The sequence below is a fragment of the Polyodon spathula genome, chromosome 17 (assembly GCF_017654505.1).
Source record: "Polyodon spathula isolate WHYD16114869_AA chromosome 17, ASM1765450v1, whole genome shotgun sequence".
NCBI lineage: Eukaryota > Metazoa > Chordata > Actinopteri > Acipenseriformes > Polyodontidae > Polyodon > Polyodon spathula.
The window spans coordinates 25280252-25304273 of record NC_054550.1 but is presented as its reverse complement, the minus strand read 5'-3'; the positions used below and the strand labels follow the sequence as shown (position 1 = coordinate 25304273).

Here is a 24022-nt window from a genome sequence, read left to right as displayed (position 1 = left end):
TTCTGTACTGCAGGTGTTCACTTCGATGTTCCCTTGTTTTTTTGTGTTAATATGGAAAACACAAGTGAACTTTTAATAGCATTGAGGTACTCAAGTTTTATTTTGACATTGCCCTCTTTCTTTTTCAATGGAAAATATCTTCCACTGTATAACCCACACCCATTTTTTTTTTCTTTTCTGTATGCCTAGGTATTAACTTTGCCTTCCTTGGTCTATTAAGCCCAGGGTTTGGATAAAAACATAAATAAACCTGCCAAAATGCTGAGGTGTTGGGTAAGGCAGGACTACACTGACTTGACTTTGAGGGATATTTTACCATTCCTTAACGATAAGCACGTCTAACTCCTTTGTAGAAGCCGGAAGTAGAAATCTGCTTCACATTCACTTCTCCAGGACATTCCACTACTACTGTGATGTGATTGAAACTGACTTGCAACAGGCAGAGAAAGCTTTTATATATTCCAAATATGTCCATTCTGGTCTGCGTGACAGTCATTTGCCTAAGTGTGTTCAATGTCCTTCAGGTGTTATTTAGTTTTCCCTACCCCAAACATTGAGCCACTATGGAAAGCTGCATGTCAGTGGACTTATAAATTCAACATTATTCCCATTCCCAAGCTAACCAGGCCCCTTTTGAGACAGGCACGCATTCCTAAGTGTATGCTATGTAAACACCTTTAAGAACATAAGAACATAAGAAAGTTTACAAACGAGAGGAGGCCATTCGGCCCATCTTGCTCGTTTGGTTGTTAGTAGCTTATTGATCCCAAAATCTCATCAAGCAGCTTCTTGAAGGATCCCAGGGTGTCAGCTTCAACAACATTACTGGGGAGTTGATTCCAGACCCTCACAATTCTCTGTGTAAAAAAGTGTCTCCTATTTTCTGTTCTGAATGCCCCTTTTTCTAAACTCCATTTGTGACCCCTGGTCCTTGTTTCTTTTTTCAGGCTGAAAAAGTCCCTTGCGTCGACACTGTCAATACCTTTTAGAATTTTGAATGCTTGAATTAGGTCGCCACGTAGTCTTCTTTGTTCAAGACTGAACAGATTCAATTCTTTTAGCCTGTCTGCATATGACATGCCTTTTAAGCCCGGAATAATTCTGGTCGCTCTTCTTTGCACTCTTTCTAGAGCAGCAATATCTTTTTTATAGCGAGGTGACCAGAACTGCACACAATATTCAAGATGAGGTCTTACAAGTGCATTGTACAGTTTTAACATTACTTCCCTTGATTTAAATTCAACACTTTTCACAATGTATCCGAGTATCTTGTTAGCCTTTTTTATAGCTTCCCCACATTGCCTAGATGAAGACATTTCTGAGTCAACAAAAACTCCTAGGTCTTTTTCATAGATTCCTTCTCCAATTTCAATATCTCCCATATGATATTTATAATGTACATTTTTATTTCCTGCGTGCAGTACCTTACACTTTTCTCTATTAAATGTCATTTGCCATGTGTCTGCCCAGTTCTGAATCTTGTCTAGATCATTTTGAATGACCTTTGCTGCTGCAACAGTGTTTGCCACTCCTCCTACTTTTGTGTCGTCTGCAAATTTAACAAGTTTGCTTACTATACCAGAATCTAAATCATTAATGTAGATTAGGAATAGCAGAGGACCTAATACTGATCCCTGTGGTACACCGCTGGTTACCACACTCCATTCTGAGGTTTTTCCTCTAATCAGTACTTTCTGTTTTCTACATGTTAACCACTCCCTAATCCATGTACATGTGTTTCCTTGAATCCCAACTGCGTTCAGTTTGAGAATTAATCTTTTGTGCGGGACTTTGTCAAAAGCTTTCTGGAAATCTAAATAAACCATGTCATATGCTTTGCAATTATCCATTATCGATGTTGCATCCTCAAAAAAATCAAGCAAGTTAGTTAGGCACGATCTCCCTTTCCTAAAACCATGTTGACTGTCTCCCAGTACCCTGTTACCATATAGGTAATTTTCCATTTTGGATCTTATTATAGTTTCCATAAGTTTGCATATAATAGAAGTCAGGCTTACTGGTCTGTAGTTACCTGGTTCAGTTTTGTTTCCCTTTTTGTGGATCGGTATTACGTTTGCAATTTTCCAGTCTGTCGGTACCACCCCTGTGTCAAGAGACTGCTGCATGATCTTGGTTAGCGGTTTGTAAATTACTTCTTTCATTTTTTTGAGTACTACTGGGAGGATCTCATCCGGCCCAGGGGATTTGTTTATTTTAAGAGCTCCTAGTCCCTTTAACACTTCTGCCTCAGTTATGCTAAAGTTATTTAAAACTGGATAGGAACTGGATGACATGTGGGGCATGTTGTCAGTATCTTCCTTTGTAAAAACTTGTGAAAAGTAATCATTTAACATATTTGCTATTTTTTTTTCTTCCTCTATGATTTTGCCATTTGTATCTCTTAAACATTTAATCTCCTCTTTGAATGTTCTCTCGCTGTTGTAATATTGGAAAAACATTTTGGAATTGGTTTTAGCTTCTTTAGCAATGTTCATTTCTATTTCTCTCTTGGCCTTTCTAACTTCCTTTTTGACTTGCATTTGCAGTTCTGTGTACTCTTTCTGTGTACTTTCTTTTTGGTCCTGTTACTGTTGGTATAACTTTCAGCTAGATTCTAAACAAACTGTTTCAGCATGAATGTGTAAGGCGTGTGTGTTCGTGTGTGTGTGTGTGTGTGTTTGTGCATGTGTGTGTTCTGTATGTTTTATTTGAGTTCATTCTTTGTGCTTTGCTCAGAATTCTTCTAGTATGATTGGAATGTTGGGAGAAATGGTCCTTTGTTTTCAATACCAATATGGTCCTATTTAGAGAATACAGTTCTACCACTCACACCATCTTTTCAGATTTAGAAAGCTAACCAAGGTTGGGCCAGGTCAGTTTAAAAAAAAAAAAAAAAAAGTAGGTGTTGCAGAAAAGTGATTTTAGGAGATAGGTATGGTACACTTAGGGTAACTTGTCCTTCTAGGGCAGAACTTAAAGGGAAGAGTTAGCCAAACAATACCCTGTTAGAGGGGCTCTTGAGTGGCACATGGATTGCAGGATGTGCCCTATAGCCTGGAGATTGCCGGTTCAGGTCCAGGCCATTCCACTGGCGACCATGGACGGGAGTTCCTAAGTGGCAGCGCACAGTTGTCTGGGAGGGCTCAGGTCGGCCTGGGTGTCGTCAGCACCATGCCCCAGCAACCCCTGTAGACTGGCCAGGCACCTGTGGGCCTGCCTGTAAGTTGCCCAGAGCTGCATGGTCCTCCAACCCTATAGCTCTGTGGTGGCTGCATGGCAGGACTGCAGAGTGAAAAGAAGTGGACGGCTGATGGCACACGTTTTGAGGGACGCATGTGTCCATCTCCGTCTCTCCCGAGTCAGAGCGGGGGTGGCTGCGGTGAGCCGGGTTGAAAGAAAATTATTGGGCTTTCCAAACTGGGGAGAAAATGAGAAAAAAATAATTGCTGATTCCAAGTGTATTGTAAAAAAAAAAAAAAAGTCCTGTTATATTGCCCCTCAGTGCCCTGACATGAGCTCTACATTGGCTATGTAGACTACATCTTGTGTGGATATACTGTACCTCAGGCGACTTATTTTTCAAAGGTATTCATACTGCATACAAAAAAGTATTGCATAAAAGTTAATGTTTTAAGAAATTTAAATTTCTCAATCTCAAAACACACCATTTTAATCCATATTCAAGTGCGCCGATTTTAAATATGTCACATGAGTGAAAATAAATGACCCCAAATGAAACAGTGAGGTAATCGAATGGATTTAAACTCTCTGCAGGCCTGAGGAATGAGTCCATTGCATGGCTCTTTTCATATTCCCTGAATTTATCTAGTTCATATAAAAATTTAAAAATACCTTTTTTAGTAGTTCTCTTAAATCCTTAGCGATGCTGCTGGCTCTTCTGTGCGTGGGAAGTTTTTAGTTTTGACAGCACATCACTTTCTGAATTAGTTGAGGTGACTCACACTAAAATACTTAGCCTAGAAGTTGGCAATATTAAGGTTTTAGTGCAAGTATTCCTTTGTGGAAAATAATTAAATTGCCATGTACCTCTTCAGCAGAAGAAGCCTTCAGTACCCTGTAAGCTGGTGTATATAAAACAGTGCTTCTTTAATCAAGGATAAAGAACACTTCTCTCCTTTTATTATTGTGGAAGAGAAGCATATTCAGATGCTGGTCTCATTTTCACAAATAATTTAACCTTCACAAAAAACATGCATACAAGTACATGTTAATCCCACCACTGTTAAGTTACAATGACCCTTGAGTCTATGTCTATTGTGAAGGAAGCCATTCTAAAGGAACCCATACACACTCAAGATCACATATCTGCTTTTTAAATCTGTTTTTACATGCATGACAGTATACAGATTATAGCATACTGTGAACCATGAATTCATTAAATTCCAATAAGAGCTTGGATGTTCATGGCCGCAACTGTCATTTACATTTACCTATGATAAGCAGGTGAAATGTAACTGTTTTCTGTAAGTAAGAAAAATGATAGGATCCAGCTCCAGTTTTTTTTTTTTTTTTTTTGTAAGCAGACTTATTAAGACTTGTAAGCACACAGTATTATTTCATTAATGTGGCAATAGACAAGTTCATTTCTGCAAGTATAGCCCATGGTAGTTCCGTTAACGATGAAACAACTTCCATATAAAAATGCTTCATTTTTTGTCTGAATTCCAATTTTATAGACCCTTGCCCCACCCCCCCATCCAGTGTTTTTTCTCCAGAGACATTTCTTGCTCTAAGGTATTGAGGTCTGGTCTGAGCAATGCCTAATTCTCAAAAGAGTAGACTGTTGAAAAGCAAGACAGCAAACTTGGCAGGAAAAGGCATTTTCTTCACAGATATTTTTTTTAAATAAGGTCCTTTCAGTATCACTGGGGCTCTGTAGCCAAATGTTGAGAATTTGCATGCAGTTGCTACAAAACAAATGTAAATTAGGTGACCAAGTTCCAATTATCTTGTCAGCTATCAGAAACTGAATACAGAATGATGATCTGTCAACTGTGCAAATCATCAAAACATATCTTGGCCATATAATGGAAATTTTTTTTTTTGTGTGCTTATTGAAATTCTGTAAATGGTCACGTGTTTGGGAATTAACAATTTTGTTAAAGTCTGATTTATACTGTAGCATACCGTAGGGAGCTATTCTGTGCTAGTTCTCCTCTTCCGTATTGAGTAATTCAAGCGCTTTGTAATGGTGGTCCACTGAAAGGCGTTATATAAAATAAAGACTGATTGATTAATACAACTATAGTAATTAACCTTAATTGATGATATACACACACACACGTAAATACAGTATAATCGTAAATCTTGAAAAACTACTCGCTTCTAAATCTTTTGTAGTCATTTTTGTATTACTTTAGTATAAATACATGTTAATTTGGATTCATATGTTGTTTTTTTCTGACTTTATGTGAACGAAAAGACACACATTTGCCTGTTTTCCCATTGGAAATAGTGATATTTTGAAATATCACTGTCCTGGTCACAAAAGCAAAGTTTGTGGGGAATAATAGCCATTTTCTATACTTTGGAGGCATAAGCAATTAGGAAATAACACTTACTACCCAGGAACAAAAAATAAATTGTTACACGTGTAATCATCAATTAAGGTTAATTACTATAGTTGTATTAATCAATCAGTCTTTATTTTATATAACGCCTTTCAGTGGACCACCATTACAAAGCGCTTGAATTACTCAATACGGAAGAGGACAAATAGCACAGAATAGCTTGTCTTTAGTGCAAAGTCTAAAGTGAGTATCCATGAGTCCATGCAGAAAACATGAGTTTGGATTCCTACCAAGTCAATCTTCTAGTCAGGTTGCTGGATGCCAGGGTTTGAATACCCTCCTTGTGTTCCCATTGAACTACATGCACCCGTTCACCAGAAGTGGCAAATTATTTAAGTCTTTTTACCTGAGAAGAGATACGATCAAATATATATTATGAGGATGTTGCTGCTCTCAACGAACTTTGATTTGAACCGCTAGGTTAATTGCAGCATCCGGTTGGTTCAATAAGGATTAACCATACCCATATTTGTGTAGGATGACTGCGCTTTTTGGGGATGTAGTGATTCCATAAACTGGGGTTGAAAAGCTGATCACTGACTAAAGCGCATGATAATTAGTTACCAAGGGGGTTTTAGGCAGGTAACAGTGGACACGAATGCAGTAGTTGCACAATTCCTACTGTTCATTTGAAGGGGTTCGTACGGGAAGCTGATTTTGTCAGGGTTCATGTCTGAAGTACTGCAACATTTTCATTGCGTGTGCTGTCCCAGTTTTCTGCTACAGAAGCTGACATTGAGTTTTATTATAGAATGTAGGAAGATGGATTTCATACAAGTAAAGCTGTATCTGTATAAGTAAGGCAAGATTGCACAATTAATCATAGGTTTGTTGGCTGCTAAAACTGAAAATTCTATTAATTTCAGGATTTAACCCAAATAAATCTATAGAGTAGCAGGTCAAATATGCATCAGCTGCTTCTACAGTGATAAACCACTATGTTCATATGTTGCCTCTTAAATTGCATGTATGTGTTCTAATGGCCACCTGGCTTATAACAACTTTCAGAAGGTGCTATGAGTGGTTCGTATGTCTTTTATTGTTTGAGTCAAACAACTGAAATTAAAACTGCAGATTAGTTAGGGTATAACCGGCATATTCGTTTTTGCTCGCACACATTAAACGTTCACCAGACCTTTATCCTGTATTGTGCTCTGATATTTCTTGCAATTCTTCAGGTGTTGGCAATCAGAAGAACACGTTGCATTAAGAGAAAGAACTGTCATTTTCCATTGACGGTAACATAACAAAAATCTTGCATTTAATTACATTTTTTATATTTTTGTGTGATTATGTGTAAATGGGGGGAAAAAAAACTGATATCATCGCAAAACAATGACAGAGGCATTTAATCCAAATGAATCTAGGGAACGTCTCTACATTATTATTGGTATTTAATGGACTCGGGCAGGTAATTTGCACACAAGAGTAGTTCTGGGGTCACTTTGTAGTTTGTACAGTGTATTGTTCCTTGAGCTATGTCTAATATAACTGAAGGAAATACAACACTCATCCAGCAGTGTGCTTTCATCAGTATTCAGATAATTGTGACTGTGAGGTATCCAGCGTTACTTGGTAATGTTTGTCCTGGGTACATTGCCTCTAAAACTCACGCCTGTATAACAAGCCTTACACAGGTGTTACTCATGATGTATTGCTTTGTTTGCACATTGGCCATTAGTAATGTAACTCTATCCAGTAAACTGTTATATTGCCATACCTGTGGGATTACCTAATAGAACACTGTACAAAGTGTTGTCTTGATAAATGCTTGTAGTGTAAGCTGAGCATGTGCTAACGTGTCCTTGCTTTAGCCTGAGCATGTTTTTAAAGTCAGCTGTTAACAGTGAACCTTGAGATCTCGTGTCCACTGTATACCAGTGTCAATGACACTGCACTCTCTGTGTAGGATTCTGTACAGTACATTTTATACATTGCCCTTTTTATCTTCCAAATGGCTTGAAGCAGCAGTTGAGGTGGGGAAGCATATTACATGGTGCTGTGAACAGACGCGCATGAGTGAGTGTTCATAAAATCATAAGCATTGTGCGCTGAAGCCTGTGCAATACTGATATGTTTTGTTGTGATTGTTAGTAATAGAGATTTAAGCATCTGTTATATTACCGGGTGGTGGTATGTGTACAATCTATTGGAGGTCAATTGTCTATCATTTATTGCTTATTCTCTAAGGTATGTCTTTCTTATCTTGCTCCTCCAGAGACCCCAGTCCTACGAACCAACGAGTTAACAAAAACGTTAACAATGATGTCAACCTTCGGATACAGAACCTTGCTATTCTCGTCCGGCACATCAAGAACTACTATCAGGTGGGCACATCATTTCTAACCCTCACCGTAGTTTCCTGTTGTCTGAAAATCTTAGTTCTGAGTAGCAGTTGTTTTTTTGTTTTTTTTTTCTCCTCTGACAGGAAATAATTTCGTGCTGATAACTAGCAGCTTGTTTAAAGTGAAACCCCACATGTACTGTAGGCCTCCAATGCAGCCTGATTTCAAGTCTTACTTCACCAAAATCTGTTTCTCCTTGCTGACGATATTTTCTAACACAATTACAGATAAAAAAAAAAAAAAAAAAAAAAAAAAAAAAAAAATATATATATATATATATCAGATCATGTAGAAGCCTTTAACGAATCTGTTTTTATTAAGACCAAAGAGTCGACTTCACTGCAGAGGTGGCATTCCGTGTGTACAGATGGGGATGTTGACAGTGTGTGTTGATATGATCTTTTTTTAATATCTTTTTCTTTGGTGTTCAGGGGCAAGGTTCGGTATAATGAAGGCCTTATAGCGAGGGTACCTGTGTGTGTGTGTGTGTGTGTGTGTGTGTGTGTGTGTGTGTGTGTGTGTGTTATATATATTTAATTCTCAGAACTTCTAGACTACCAGACTACATATTAAAGCAGACTTCTTTAGTGACACCCACACTACATTTTTTGCACTTTATCAATGGATGATTATTGACTTGGCCTTGGTCTGTTGGGCTACTTTGTCATGGAAGGCTTCTCCTGCACTATAATTGCTTTACCCATGATTAACATAGTCCATGTGTTCATCCGCACTATATGAATTTCTTTTATCTGTGAGCCATAAACCTGAAATGAAAGTTCAATTATTATATTTGACCTCTAAGCTCTTGTATTTGTAATCCATAATTGTAAATGTCTTCAGGTTGTTGTCCTTTTTACCCCCCCCCCCCCCCCCCCCCCCATGCCCCAATTGAATTTCCAAATACCCCCCAGGTGTCTGGTTACTGTGTTGTAAAGGTAGATATGACCCACAGTGAGCTGCATTGTTTCTGGTATAAGATGTCTGGGTTTAGCAAGTCTGGGCTCTGCATGTCTGACTTTTGCTTTGCTGGAGGTACCGTATAAATGCAGTGTTTATAATCCTATGTTGTATTCTTAATCATAACATTTTACTGATGCTAATTTCCTCTTAAACACTATTGGTAGAATCATGTTAATGATTTAACTGTCAGGCTCCAAAGTACTGCTAAATGTTGCTGGTGTTTTAAAACTGACTTTGTTGCATGCTTACATTACAGGGCTTGGGGTGCTGATTTTATGAGTCATTTCTGTTTGAAGCCACAACCTGTCTTAACTGTCGTTGAAGAATAAGCACTTTCATTTTCATAGTTTCATTTGGGTCAAAATTGCATTGCTCTGTTTGTAATATACATTGCACATTTAAATAACAGGTTTTATCTGAAACACAACTAAAGCAGGAGCAGCAGCAGCAACGTTTCATATTGTGTTGTCTTTGATGTATCTGAATATTCCAAATTGTAAAACACAAGCAAGGAACGGATCAGAAGTGAAGGGGGACTAATAAGAGGTCATAGAAAAAAATGTTACAATCCTTGGGTGACACTCTTTTAAGAATTAGTTCTTGGTTTAAAATGTCTCCTAAACTGTTTTAAGTCAACCTTGTGTTTTGTAGTTTCACAGCGCTAACTGAAACACACAACAACAGATCTATCTGATAACTCAGTTGTGGTTCTGAACCAGTGCCTTTGCTGCAGGTCATTCTTCAGTCTTTGTTTGTCCGACTTAACATGAACTTACAAAAAAGAAAAAGGCCAGTCTGTCCAAATCGGCAGAGAAAAGGTCAGACAGTGCTGACTGGTAGCAAGAATCTGTTTAGCTGTCGGCTGAGCTCCTTCAAGCACGTTTTTTCTTTGATGCTACTGGTTGCTTAGTAATTCCTTAACTAAGAGATGTCATGGGAGGTAAACAATGGGATTTCTTGGTGAATACTTCCAGGTTACAGCTGTTGTTTTAAAAGAGAAAGCTTTTCTCTTGATTGATTTTGACCGGGGAAACAAGGTCAGGCAGTAACCAACAATTTACCTTTTTGAGTACAAAGTGGAAGACAGTTGTAACAGACTTCTAAAGTTTACATGTATTTTACAAAGCATGAAATATTGCTAACTGAATTAGTGAAGGGTCCCTGTACACAGACCGTAAAGTATAGTGCTTGTGAAATGTACTGTCGATGGGCAAAATGTCAATTATCGAATCATAAAAATACTGAGGCAGGACTGTATGGAAGTGACTGACAGACAGAGGTTATTCCCAAGCATTAACAGCTCTGCAAAAAGATCCAGTTCCTGCGTATGAGACTCTTTTTTTTCTCATCTGCATTGTAGAGGCAGCCTTTTACATTATTCTCTATGTATCTGTCTGTAGAGTGGCTTTTTGGCTCTGTAGGTGTTAGTGCAGTATACAAGGATTGTAGCACTGGATTATTATTACAACCAGTTATGAATAAATTCTTGAAGATATGATTATGCATTCGTTTGCCAGTGTCTCAAAATGGAAAGCTCCCCCATATTTAATTAAGAGGCTAAAAAGCTGCATGCAAGTTGATAGCCACCCAAGTTCATTACAGAGCTGACTGGGATTCAAACCGATACTGACTTGGTCCTGCAAATTTTTCCACTGCAGAACCATCCGTGCTATTGATGTTACATGCAACGAAAGACAGTTGTTATTAATTAACTCAGTTTGCCAAATGGTGTTCAAAAATAAATAGACCTACGGTACAGCTGTATATTGTTTCGCTATATTTTGTAAATATATTTAGGAATGTCTTTTTATAATCCACAAATTTTACTGATTTTTATGTCGACTTACTAAAGCAACATGATGACGAAAATCCTTAACCCCGTCCCTGGTTCGGCTCGGCCCGCAGCCTGATTCAGACGTCTTGTGAGGCTGGGGTTTCCCGGTTTGGTTCTTGCTTGGCTCGACAAATAGCCAGTGGAGAACCACCTGTACCCATACCATACCGAGCCCTCACGGGTCAGATGTGCCAGAAGGGATAAGACTCTCCCACTGTATTTACATGCCAGGATACCGGAGAATGTGGCATACAGCTAATCAGAATATATATTCCACATTCAGTTCCACATTTACGTGAAAGCCATCCTATTCAAATTATTCTGGAATTAGGGCATGACTGTAAATAGATGAAATATGTGCTGTGTTGTGTGCTTGGTACTATTCTGCAATAAGGATACTGTATTTGTGTGATTTGAGAAATCTGATCTTTCACATAGAATCTGAGCATTTTGCATATGTTACAGAGTACTGCGGTCCAGAATGCTGTAGAATGTATTACAAATGCTGGGTTAACATCACCAGAATATTCAGTTTTTAAATTATTTCTACAGCACTGTTTTTTGGGTTTTTTTTTTGTTTTGTTTTGTTTTGAAATCTTTTACCTAATTAATTTTACAATTCTACTAAAAACTGCATTTATAATGAAAACCACAGTAAACCAATACATAGCAGCCCACTTCACTTTATTGCAACTTTTAGTGTTAGTCTAATAATAATAATAATAATATATAAAATCTATCTATCTATCTCTATCTATCTATCTGTCTAATCTCTATCTATCCTTTATGAAGACAGAATATTCCTTTCATGTAGTGACAGTGTGATCGCTGGTCTTCTTGACACACATTCTCCCATGCTATTTCATTTCAAGTGGGCTAACTTCAAGATCTAGCTTTAGGTGGACTGATCAGTGGAAGGAAGGGTTCAGTAATGGCTTGTAACTCTTCTGGTTTAGTAACTGCACTTCCACATGACTGCAGCTCCTTGTAGACGTACAAGAAGAATTATACACAGTGGATTTCCAGCTGTTGGGCCACTGTTGTGGTCGTTCTCTTTCAACCTTTAATAGGTCTTTAGTAAGATGACCCAGACTCCACATTAAGACAAGCTAACATTACATTTTCTCTTCCTGTTGTTGATACCTGAGACGTCCTGCATCTGGGGGTCTTCTTGGGCGAAAGCTTGGCTTATTACAAACAGCTGTGCTATGGTTGCACACCTAATTGTAGTTTTCTCCCAGAGGCTCCCATCATGGCAAGTTGGCTAAATCAGAGGCTTTAATCTGATAAGTGACCTTGCACCAAATGTGCCTACGGTCTGTGTACCGAAGGGTATCCATGAAATGGGCAAAGACTATAGTTGTTGACAAAGTGATATTAATGCTTTTAGTGCAAGTTTAGTATAAGACTCTTTAGAGCCGCCACTGTTTTGACCATTAATGCCTCTAGTCTTGTTTCTGTGTGAAAGACATGCATTTATTTATGCACGCTACGAATCAGAAATTGCTTGTCAGCAAACAAGTCTGTCTGTTAGGGAGAGCGCTATCTAAATTATGAATTCCTGTTGCACCTGTGTCTTTCATGAAAGTGAATATTTATTATTTTTACTTTATTATTTTTTTTTTTAGGACTGAAAATTTAAAGTGAGTTAAAACAGTATAGTTTCTTTTCTAAATCAGGATTGCTTTTTAAATTTGTATTAATCTGTCCAAGAATTCTAAAATACTTAATGTAATGCCTTGAACTAATTTCATTACTCACTATTTGTTCTGCCTTGGATAAACTTCACATTTCTTCACACATGGTCCCTTGTATTTGGCTTTCATTTTCTGGGTGCTGAGATTCTTGTAACTATGTACCTAGATTGTGGTGTATATTACATATGTAAACCCATGTTGCCATTACTAATACAAACTACTGTATGTACCTAAAAAGGTTTTAGATATGTCAAAACAAATTGCTGTAATAAAGAAAACACTTTGAACAGATTTGCCAGACTGGTTCTGTGCTTTGAGGTTCATTAGTGTAACCACAGCACTTTGTACATCAAACACTCGACCAATTGGCACCTGAGAGGTTGATATATGGTAAGAGCAAATTACAAGAAAACACAATTTAATAATCTAATCTCCAATGGCCTGTCAACTCTTAAAGAGTGTAATATTTTATGGTTTATCTGAGATTAGATTCAGCGGAAACCACTATTATTTTTTCGCAAAGGGTGTGTTCGTAATTCTTTGGACATGAGCTGATACTGAATATCTAAAGTATAGCCACCTACCCTGAATAAATAACAAAAAAAAAAAGAAGTGCTCTCTGAGAATGCAAGACTCATTTCTTGTATCGCAGCAACAAGAGCAGGCCTCCCCAGGCCTCCCCTGGCCTCCCACAGAGACATTCAATACTGCAGGTGGTTAAAATAAGGTGTGGTTGACCAAATGTTTATATTTAACTGCTGCAGTTGCCTAGCTGGGTGATAATTTTACAAACATGCACTCCTTGAAGTGTAATTGTGATTTATAAAATAATCCTTTACTGAAGAAATGAGTAGAGATGGAACTACAAATACTAAGTGGCCCACCCAGTATATGAGATGAGACTAGCGATCCAACCACTACGCTACTGTTCAGCAACAGCACTGTGTGGAATCTTGTCCAGTGAATCAGAGCGCTCTGTTCACCCAAGCAATAATACAACTTACACTGTGTGGGGCGCTTGTTTGGGTAAACTGACAATCCTGTCACAGAATCACGTTTCGTAACATAATGCCTGGTGCCGAGGAGCATTTGTATTGAGGTCTTATGGGTTTATTAGAACAGAACATGTAAAATATACTACAAGGGGCTAATCTGGAATATTAGGTTCACATTGTTCTTGGAAGATTATCAGGTTTCTATTTGACTTGTGTCACTGTAACAATAGTAATTCATTTGGTACGACAGCCTTTACTTTTTAAGTAAATTATGTTTTTAAAATACAATGGATAAAGTTGACGGATTTATGTCTGGTTTTTGGAATGATAAACATTTTTTACTCTTCAGGATCTGTTACGTTCATATGAGTTTTGAGCCCAAACCCTCACATCACGAACACAACACAATTGCCTTGCTGAACAAGCAAACCAACCACCCTCTTTTGATAAGAAATTGGCATGAGAATAAATAAAATCTTCTTTGTAGTCAAGCCCCAATTATTATTTTTTATGTTTTTAAGTGCTGCTCATTTAGAAAGCTGAACTTTTGTCCTTTGTTGTGTGCCCCATTTTTTGAAAACGAAATCCTATTGTTAATGAGCTTCAGAAGCATGCAAGAGAAGTATAGACAATCCAAGCAGTACAATGTGTACTGTACTTGGAGTGGACAGTGTTTCATAAACCAGCCTCTGGGCACTGAGCCTCCCATTCAGTTACCAATGTCTGAGAGTGGCGTAATGCTTTGTTCTCTCGAGTCTTAGGAAGGTCAAGAAAGCCGAGCTGCAGTAAACTGATCCGATCCAATGCTTATTAATGAGATATTTGAACTTCTTTGATCCATCCATTGCCCATGGAACACAATCATCTTTCTTTTATTTATTTATTTATTTTTCAATCAACCAGCAATAATTTAAAATGCATTAATGTAATTACAATATAAGTTTGGGAAAAGGAGAACGAGGCGGGGCAAAATTACTGGGGTGTGATGTTGACACGTTTTGAAGAATGCAGTCTTTCCCGTGTTGTGTAAATTGCAGTTTGAACAGAGGAGCACCAGAGATTTTCTTTGTTTAGCGTGCTTGTTAAATTGTAAGAGTAGCTTCCCAAAACTTGCATCCTTTTATTTCCCTGAAGTTTTGCATCTAGATGATTTGCGGCATTTAACAAAAAACAGTGGTACATTTGTTGTCAAACCTAACATGCAGTTTAAAGTTTTTCAGTACGTAATATTATCAGTATGGTTTTTCAGGTTTTATTTTACAGTTGTCGGGTTACTGTATTGCATTTTAATTTGGATTTAACTCCCAGCATTCACAGAGAGAATGCTGAACCTGATAATTGGTTAAGAAAATATCTTAGATTTTTTGATGAGTAGACCTGTCAAGTTCAAACCCCTAAATATACAGATCTATACTGTACACTGGTTCAGAGCAGGGCTTGTGTACACATTGTATCCAAGATAGAGATTGTCATGGTAGATGCATTCTTTAAACCTTGTAACACATGGGAGGAATGTAGGGTAGAAAATAGACTGGATGCAGGCCTTTCCCAGAGCAGGTAAATCATCTGTTTGACAGGGAATTCAGTGACTTTACACCCATGATAATGGCTCACTGCTTCAAAATGACCTCTATTTAAACTCTGCCTAGGGTGATTTTGTTTTGGCATTTCTATATACATAACTATCCAATTTTTTGTCTGAATGTCCTGTTACAGCTTTCTTTTGCATAAAAAAGTCCACCCCATTAATCTCCTTAGATATTGTTGAAACTGCAACATGATTGGGAGAGATTTTAATTTATAAAGAAGTATGCTGCAATATGGTTTTATAAACAACTCAATGGAGGGGTTCTCAGTAAAACTACTTTGCTAACTATCCCCAATCTGGTGGGTGATTCCTTATTTGGTTTTTGATAATATCAAGGTAACTGCTGTTTACAGTCCACAGGAGTCTGCAAAGTTGTTGATAGTGTTGTGAAAAGGGTGTTGGGTATCACTTTAAGGGACTTATTGTTTATAAATGAAGCCAGCAGTGAAGTGTTTTATACTGTACTGCAAATCCCATATTGCTAAAACAGAATGGGTTGGGATTTTCATAGTTTCATCCTCTGAGTAGGGACTTCAGTGCTCTCACAGAAACGATTACTCTGTGAAGGCTGATAACTTTATGAAGTATGTTGTAACTTGAAGTGCCTACTGCTCTCGTTTGTGGCAAATAGATAGGATATGTTTTGTCTTTTCTAAGGAAAAAGAGAAGGCATAATCTAAGATCTAAGATCTTCATCTGTTAAAACCTGCTTCCCAGCATTTTACTCAATCCCTTTGGTGATCTTAATATGATTATGTTCTAGATAGGTCTGTTCTGTCTGTACTGCCATATGCTGTACATGGTTTCTGTATAATATGTGGTAGCATATTACATATGGAGTGTGTGGATGTACAACCGAGAATAATATCTAGAACATTTCATTAAAAGGCTATTCCCATTATGCAAATGAGCTAGAGTTACATGTACAGTAACATAACTACAGGTTAGCCTAATATTAAAGTGTTAGCCTGCAAGTGGTGTTTTTTCACACACATCTGTGTTTTTACGCATAGTCACACCCATTGCATTGGGCTATCAAGAGAGTCTAAAACACTTAAGTGTCCATGACTAGAGCATAGCTTGTAATCCTGGACTTTGTTTGGGAGAAAGTAGCAACCTTGTGGGATGTCCTTTGAAATTGCTGTCATGTAGTCGTGCACACAAAGTTCAAGCCCTTGGATCCAGCTGCCGAATCCAGGCAATAAACGTGCCCTGTGGAGCAACTGCCCTTGTTTTTGAGAACAGTTGCAACACTTCCTGCCATCTGTCCCAGCTTAAGGAGCAGCACTGCGCCCTAAATATCATAGCAATTGCACAAGGATATATCTACATGTGTTCTGTCTGTTCATCTTGCAACCAAATGAGCGAATGGATCCGCACACAGTAAAGGTGTTATACCAATGGCTACTATACTGATTACTTGGAGGAGGGCTTTTTTGGCTACAGAATAGTTTAATTTCATAAAGTGTATTGACACTATTTAGTTTTACCCTTTTGCATGACATGGCCATTCTATTGACAAGGCACTTCCCGTAGGTCCTCTCTCCAGTCTCTGTGAGTATTTTATTGATGGGTTCTAATTGGCAGGTATTAATCTGCTGTTTTTGATTTGGCCTCTGTTTAAGATCTGTTCCCTTGGGTCTTGATTTTCTGTTTATTTTTTGGATCCCTAAAGAGAGATCCAGCAGCTTATCCCTTCCGAACTCTAATGATCAGACTCCATGGCACCAGTCCATCTGTTCCCCTACAATTTAATAATACCTGCCTTGCTTTTCTTGAACACTCATTTGACATGGGGTTAATGATAAGCAAAGCAGTTCCAATCATTTTAGGCTTTACTTTAACTTTGCATTGAACAGAGCTATGCAATGGGAGACTTCAGTGCAATAGGAATATTTAACATTTCTGTGATATTTCTGCCACTGCTATGGTTTCAACCAATTTCACTCTTGGCCAAACTGCTGCTGTTCAAGGAATGGGAGGACTGTTTAATTATGGAGCCACTTTATATATTCTCCTGAGACATCTCCCTGTTTCCTGCTGTGTTTGGCTGGCACCATGGAGCAATATTAATTAGAGCTCCATCACTAGTCATCGCTCGTCTGCTTAATCAGAAAACAGCTGGAAGTGAGCGGATTCACTGGGCTCCTCCTCTCAGTAGTGACAGAGGGATCGGTGGATGTCTGGAACATTGGGAGCTGTCTGAGTAAGGGCGATGGAGTGACACTTCAAATGATGGAAAAGGAATGGTTTTGTTAAACGCATTTCTAATCTGATGCCATTAGATCAAGCCCTGTGGGAATCCTAGTGCCTCTTTCTTTGGTAGTGTGCTTCAGTCCTGACAGGGGACTTAAATGGCTGTTTGTACACAACTGTTTGTGCAGATGTCACTTTAAGATACGAATTGTGCTTGTTTGCAAGTCATTTGTGTGAATGGAATAGATTGGAATCCATTCTGGGAAAATGTTTGTGAAGTTCCCTTTAACCACAGTCTGTGAAATGTTATATATTTGTATTCTAAACTGCATCTAACATATTCTCTGAGTGTTGTCTTAGAAATCTAACACTTCACTGCTGCTCAAGTCCTTTCTCTGGTTGGGTTCAACTTCAAAGTAAATGTTGGCCAACTCAGCCAGGATGTAAGAGTTTTCACTGCCTGTTTTTCAAAGGCTTTGTGAACAGTAAACTCTTGTCACAGCAAGAGTTATTTTTCCATGTTTTAATATGATGGGACATTTTTGTTAAGCTTTTAATGGGGCTTCTCCTTTGTACTGGGACTAAAACAAGATAACATCCCAGATTAACACACATTATCTGGTTATATATAATATCTTTTGGGATCAGATCAATAGCTTTCTCACAGTCTCTGTTGCAGGCTTTTAATGCTTCCCCTGCCCATTTTTTTTTTTCCTTTGCCCCATAGGCATGCCAACTTCAGACACTGGAATATTGTACCTTATTCGTAAGCAGGTGTGTCTTCTGTACCATTTAATGATACTGATCAATCAGTACAGTTTTAATTTAAATTAAAACTGTAATATGTGCATGATATTGTTTATTTATTTATTTATGCATGCATGCATACATCTATCTGCAGGTTGTGAAAAACACTTATTAACCAGCAGGCTGTCTGACTGGTTTCCTGGCAGCCACTTTTGCTTGCTCAGGGTTAGTTTTTGAAAATTAACAAATAAATGTGCCTCTTTGTGTTTTATTACCAGACAGATTGGAGATTAAAAAGGACCTTGACGCACCACAGTGTTTTAGCTCACGGCACACATGCGCACAAGCTCAACTTAAATTTTTTTTAAAAAATACATAAATAATTTGTAAAAATAAATAAAATGTTGTATTGATTACCCAGGGACACAGGCAATACAATCCTTGGAGTTTAACATCTCCCGTTATTCCAGGACTTGTACTAGATGTTCAGGTAAATAGGGCTGCAACAGCCTTGCACCCTTGGGTAGGGCCTTGTGTCCAAAGCCTTCTCCAGATTTCTGTGTTTACTACGCTTGTAAGCTTATAAAAGATATATAGTCATTGATCTGAGGGTCATTGTTTGATAAAATATTGAATTTGTTGCTGAAACCTAAAGGACTTCTTCATTTCAAAACAGTTTGAGCTGCAACAAATAGCTTATTTATTTTTATTTTGTGTAGTGATTTTATTTTAATGCATTTGTTGTATCTCTTTCCTAAGTCTGCCATTAAAAACACATACACATCTAAATTACAAAGCAAACACAAGTCAGCCTTCATTCTAATAGTATTGTATGTTTTGGGGAATTATGTGAAAACGTAAAGTACTGTAGTACACGCGGTTGTTTTCGGTAAATGAGGAAAAGAAAGTCATGCAAGGCTTCTAATGAGACTTTCTATCTACCTTTTAATAGATTAAACGTTAAAACCTTTTGTGTAAATGGTTGTTTAATGTTTTAACTAACGTACACCTACATCTGATTTTAGTACCTGTAGTCCCCTTTTATGTTTTATTTAAAATATTATATTGATTTTTAACAATCTGCTCGATAACAGTGATTTAAGTAAAACAAAGAGCATTAGTCCATTTTTGGTTAAATGTTTAGTAGATCGCTATTCCTTTTAGGATTTTTGTTCTTGTCTGCCATCTAAACATGTAACCCTTTACAGTCTCCAATATCATCAAGGCAAGTCCACACAAGGCAAAGGATAATCCCTGATCATATCTATTTGTCACTGAAACATAAGCTACTGTTGTATTGCCTTTCATTTGCAAGCTCATTTTCTTATGTCTGTTATGCAAAGATTGCAACTGGCAAATCAAAAGCACAAATTTGGAAATAAGTAATTTGCTTTTGCTTAAGAAGTCCTAACCTAAATCAATTTGCATATCTCTTATTATCAATATAAAATATTATCACTAGTGACCCTTCACTTAATTTTTTTTTTTTAAGTGTATTTATTTTTTGTTTGTATGTTACACTTCAATTTGGCATTTACAGAAACTGCTTTAGATGGAAAGTTGCTGCAGCTTCCTGGTACCTAATAAATTGAAATATTTGTATACATTAACGTTTATAACTGGTAGTACGTTTTAATATAAATAACGGGTAGTGGGTTTTAAAACATTTGTTGGCACTTCTTGTAACTCATTTGCACACTACATCAGAATAGATTAGAAGATAAAATTCCCATTCAGAAGTTAAGTAGGTCACCAGGGTATTGAGAGATGTTCACAGGCGTGACATTGATGCATGCATGTGTGGCAATCCCAGTCGTCTCTATTTGTATTGACAGCAGCCAGTTCTATTTGTGAAGAGTACTGGGGAGCGCCCCAGTGAAACTCATATTTCGTTATTGATCTCCCTTGGTGTGACAGTCCCAGATCAGTGGGGCTTACTGTGGGTGTGATTGATTTAGTGTGGGTCCTGATGATTTGATTTAAAGGAAAGGGCACAACAATGGGCTTCTGAATGCTTTCGAGTATGCCTTCTGTCTGTTTGGAATAACGCACACAAGAAGCCCCCCCCACCCCCCCAGTGATCCAGATTGCAGGTTTGGAAATGGTAAAGAGGAAAGATCTGACATCTTGACAAAGACAACAAATCATGCATTCCTGCCTGATAACAGAACTCTGTCCTTCTCCCCACGCCCTCTTTGTTATCCAATAGGATTTCACTTGTTCGGGGGTGGGCTGCTGAAATACATGAACAAAATTAGCTTCTTGCTGCAAACGGTACGGTGTGGCCCAGCATGGTTTAAGACAGGATATCCTGGTTTTGAACAAGTGATATGAAACCCAGCTTGTAAAACCAAGTGTTTAAGAAATTAACCTCCGTCTTACGCAGCACATTGTAAATCCAAATTGGTGTTTTTTTTTTATTATTATATATTTTTTTTTATATAATTGTGATGCACAAAACAGAAACTATTTTTACTAAAACATGCAATGTATTCAACAGTAATCATAAAGCAACAATGACTTTACAAAGGGAGGCAGGTTTTACTACCTGGTGATTCAGACAGCTTTAAATACCGGGACCCCTTTGAAATAAAGATGCTACATGTCAAATGGATTGTGGTTCTTTGTTACTTTGGTAGTCAAACATGGATTAAGCAGTTATTAATGGTACTAAACTTTCATAAGACCTAATACAAATCTACATGATCCTGAATTCGCGGTTTCAGACACTCCTGTTTATTTTATAGGGTGGTGTGTTTTATGAATGGAGTTTGTTAGTTATACCCTGTGGCACTGTAGACTATTTTATGTTTGAACAGAGTCACAAGTAAAAAAAAGAAATGCAAATAACACTTAAGTAATTGATAAAACAGCCTGGAATCAGTCATACATCAGCTTGTTCAGGTCAGGGTTTTTCAGATTTCATTTTAGAATTGCTTTGAAGGGCTATAAAAATACCTCTTTCCCTATAAGTATTTTACAGGCTGTCAAAGATTGAATGTGTTACTGGCACATTCCTGGGACTGCTACATACTTCGTCTAACACACCTAATCAAAACATTTACCTAACAGCATGTTTACCTTATAAAAATAAAGGGACTTAGATGAGAGTTTGCTGTATCCATTTACATTTCTGACTTTAATCTTTTTAAATAGGTTTAAATCTATTTATCTAGTAGTTGTGAGTTGTCATGGAGATGAGGATTAATGATGGTACTAGCCATTGCCACTTAATGTTATTTTTTCATGTCACAGTAAATAAGCATGTTGTATTGGGGAAACCTGGTTGTAGATGCAATAAAACAAGAAAAAAAAACACACAAAATACATCTTGTAATGAAGTCCTCTCCTTCATGTCCCATTACCCTGCCTAAATGTTAATTGGAATTGATCTTTGTTTGTGTATAGTCAGGCAGGCATGTGCTGCTTTGGTTGACATTAACTCAGTACAGCAGTATTGTGTGCTGTAAGCTGCCTGGTATAGCAGCTTTAGTGAACATGGGCAAGGGAACCCTGCAGACTGTGTTCATTCCCTGAGTAAACAATGCACAGCCCAACTCAACTAGCTGTCAGGGAAGAGTGCTGAAATTTTAACCACAAGCAGTGGGTGCCACAGAAAACAAGTGGGAGCTTGTCAGGGATTGCCTCTGCTTGCTTGTATATTGGATATGTTCATTACTTTCCTTTCCTATTTTTATCATGGTTTTGCATTAACCTGCATGACACTTTTTACTAACAATTGTTGAGGGAGTATCCGAGATCCAAGTCCTAGACTGCCGTGTGAATGATTCTGAACCAAGATATTTGTTTCCCTTTTTAGATTAATTAATATGTAGGCATTTATTTATGATTGTTCTTTTCTTTTGTTACAGGAGAACCTACAGCAGTTGATAGTAATGAACTTGCCCAACGTCCTGACGATTGGGAAAGATCCCCTGACAAGTAAGCACACTAAGATCATGGTAACAAGGCAAGCAAAAATAAAAACACTTTCATGGAGGAAATTGATGTTGAACAAAACAAAACCAAAAGTTTCAGTCCAGCTTAACAGCCAGGGTGGGACTTGGGCATTAGAAGGTCAAGTGTCCTACAACAGGGCCATACAATGACTCCATGCTTGAGCTGAAATGCAAACCTACTTTTAGTTCATAGTGTTCATTTTGACCACATATTATCATAAAGCAGTAAAAGTCCTGGGTATGAAAACATAATTATGCCATTATTCACTATGTAGTTATCCTCCTTCCTACTCTGTATAAATGTACATTAATACTAAACACGGTTGATACACTCATTGTACACAAATGTACTTCCCTAGGCTCCCACTAGATGGCTGCATGAAGCATTTTGACTCCCTCTAGTGGAAAGTATAAGCTAGGGAGGGTGTGATTATATCCTGTCAAACTTATTTTCACAATCCATAAGAATCATATCCTAAATTTAAAATATATATTCTGAAAATCATTCTCTTTAGCCTTTTAATAGATGGTCATGCAGCATGTAAAAAAAATCATTTGATGTATTTATTTTCCTTTACCCTTAAGAACCAATGTAACCCTTGAGTGGTCATTCTGTACACTTGGCAAAAGAACCCACTGGTAACACCACCATCCTGTCATCTCCTCGTTCACTTTGTGACGTGATACTTCATTATCGTGAGTGAATGCTGATGTGGTGTTCAAACCACTAGCAAGGACACATCCTTGAGGAATCAACTGGGAAGGATGAACATGCTGTGTGATGTGTATTCAGGAAATAAGATACAGAAAAATGTTCAGCATTCAGCAGATTTGCTGATTGACTTCCTTTTAAATGTGTATCTATTGCGCTGTGTCAAGTTCAAAGGTGTAAGTGTGTGCTAATCTGTCAATACAGTATAGTTTTATTTACCTGGGAATTTCATTTCAGTTATTACTTTATCAATTAAGCTCATATATTTCCAGTCTTTCTGCTCATTATTGGGAATGACAGGCTTCTCTATGTCTGTCAGTATATATTTTTCTGATGCCCAGTGGTCTGTTACTGTGTATCTACAATATGTACTTATAATAATCCTTTTTAATCTTTATATCTCCATATTTTTGTCATGATTATTTGCGCAGGTAACTGCTGATAACCAGTTTAGCCGTGTGCATGCTCCTTTGTGTCCTGTCATGCACCTGTGTTTGTTTGTTATTCATCCCATTTGAAAAACTCAGGCTAATTTTAGAATCCATGCAAAATTGTAGCAGACAACAATCGAAAAATAAAAAGCTGACCAAGTTCTGATCCATTGTGGTGAAAAGAACAAGCATTCACTGTGATCTTGGTTTTGTTTCTGAGTGAAAATGCCCCCCCACCCCCACTGTTAGTAGAACTCAACCTGAACTCCCGAAGTTTCCTCTGTGCAGTTGAAGTGTATAAAACACCAGTTGGCGGGGGGGGGGGGGGGGGGTCTGGTCTGCTTCCTATACTGCGTTAAGTGAACTATAGTTCTATGACAGGAAAGACATGATTCATCAGGTTTGTGTTGTAAAGATCAGCCTTGCAGGAAAAACGTTTTGTGATAAGTAGAGTTCACAGCAGTATGTATATACAAATAATCACAAGTCGCTTGTGTTAATGATAAGAAACTCACAAACATGTTTGTATACTGACAGCAGTAATAACTCTGGTAATAACCTTGGTAATCCTCTTCATAGGAGAGATAGTTTTATGTCTCAATTCTCACAAGTGCATGTGCATGACCCAACATTTATTTTTGTTTTCTGCAGGTAAGAGCATGGAAGAAATTAAGAGGCTGTTGCTGCTCATTCTGGGATGTGCTGTACAGGTAATTTGTTAATTTTGAAATGTCATAATTCCTGCTATCCTGATCTGTAATATTGGAATTACCTGTTTTTGGGAATGGATTGTTCCTAAATCAAATATCATCAGGTTAGAAATATCTGTTGCATTTCTTTGCTCTGTACCATAGAGGTATTCGTATGGACTACTTTTAAAATCCTGATTTCCAGTGAGTCTTGAGCTTTTTTTGAGTGGTCTGCACGCTACATGTTTTTACATTGGGAGCCATTCATTGAAGTT

At 37.7% G+C, this 24022-nt stretch overlaps 1 protein-coding gene across 2 annotated transcripts in view; it reads left to right on the top strand.

Annotated features, from left to right (window-relative positions):
* LOC121329850 (protein Daple-like) overlaps window positions 1–24022 on the top strand; it is a 56893-nt gene that overhangs the window by 6937 nt on the left and 25934 nt on the right. For both annotated transcript variants that reach the window (XM_041275763.1, XM_041275762.1), the window contains exons 3-5: window positions 7810–7918; window positions 21829–21898; window positions 23710–23768. In XM_041275763.1, coding sequence (XP_041131697.1) covers window positions 7810–7918; window positions 21829–21898; window positions 23710–23768 — 238 coding nt within the window. The remainder of the gene's footprint in view (window positions 1–7809; window positions 7919–21828; window positions 21899–23709; window positions 23769–24022) is intronic.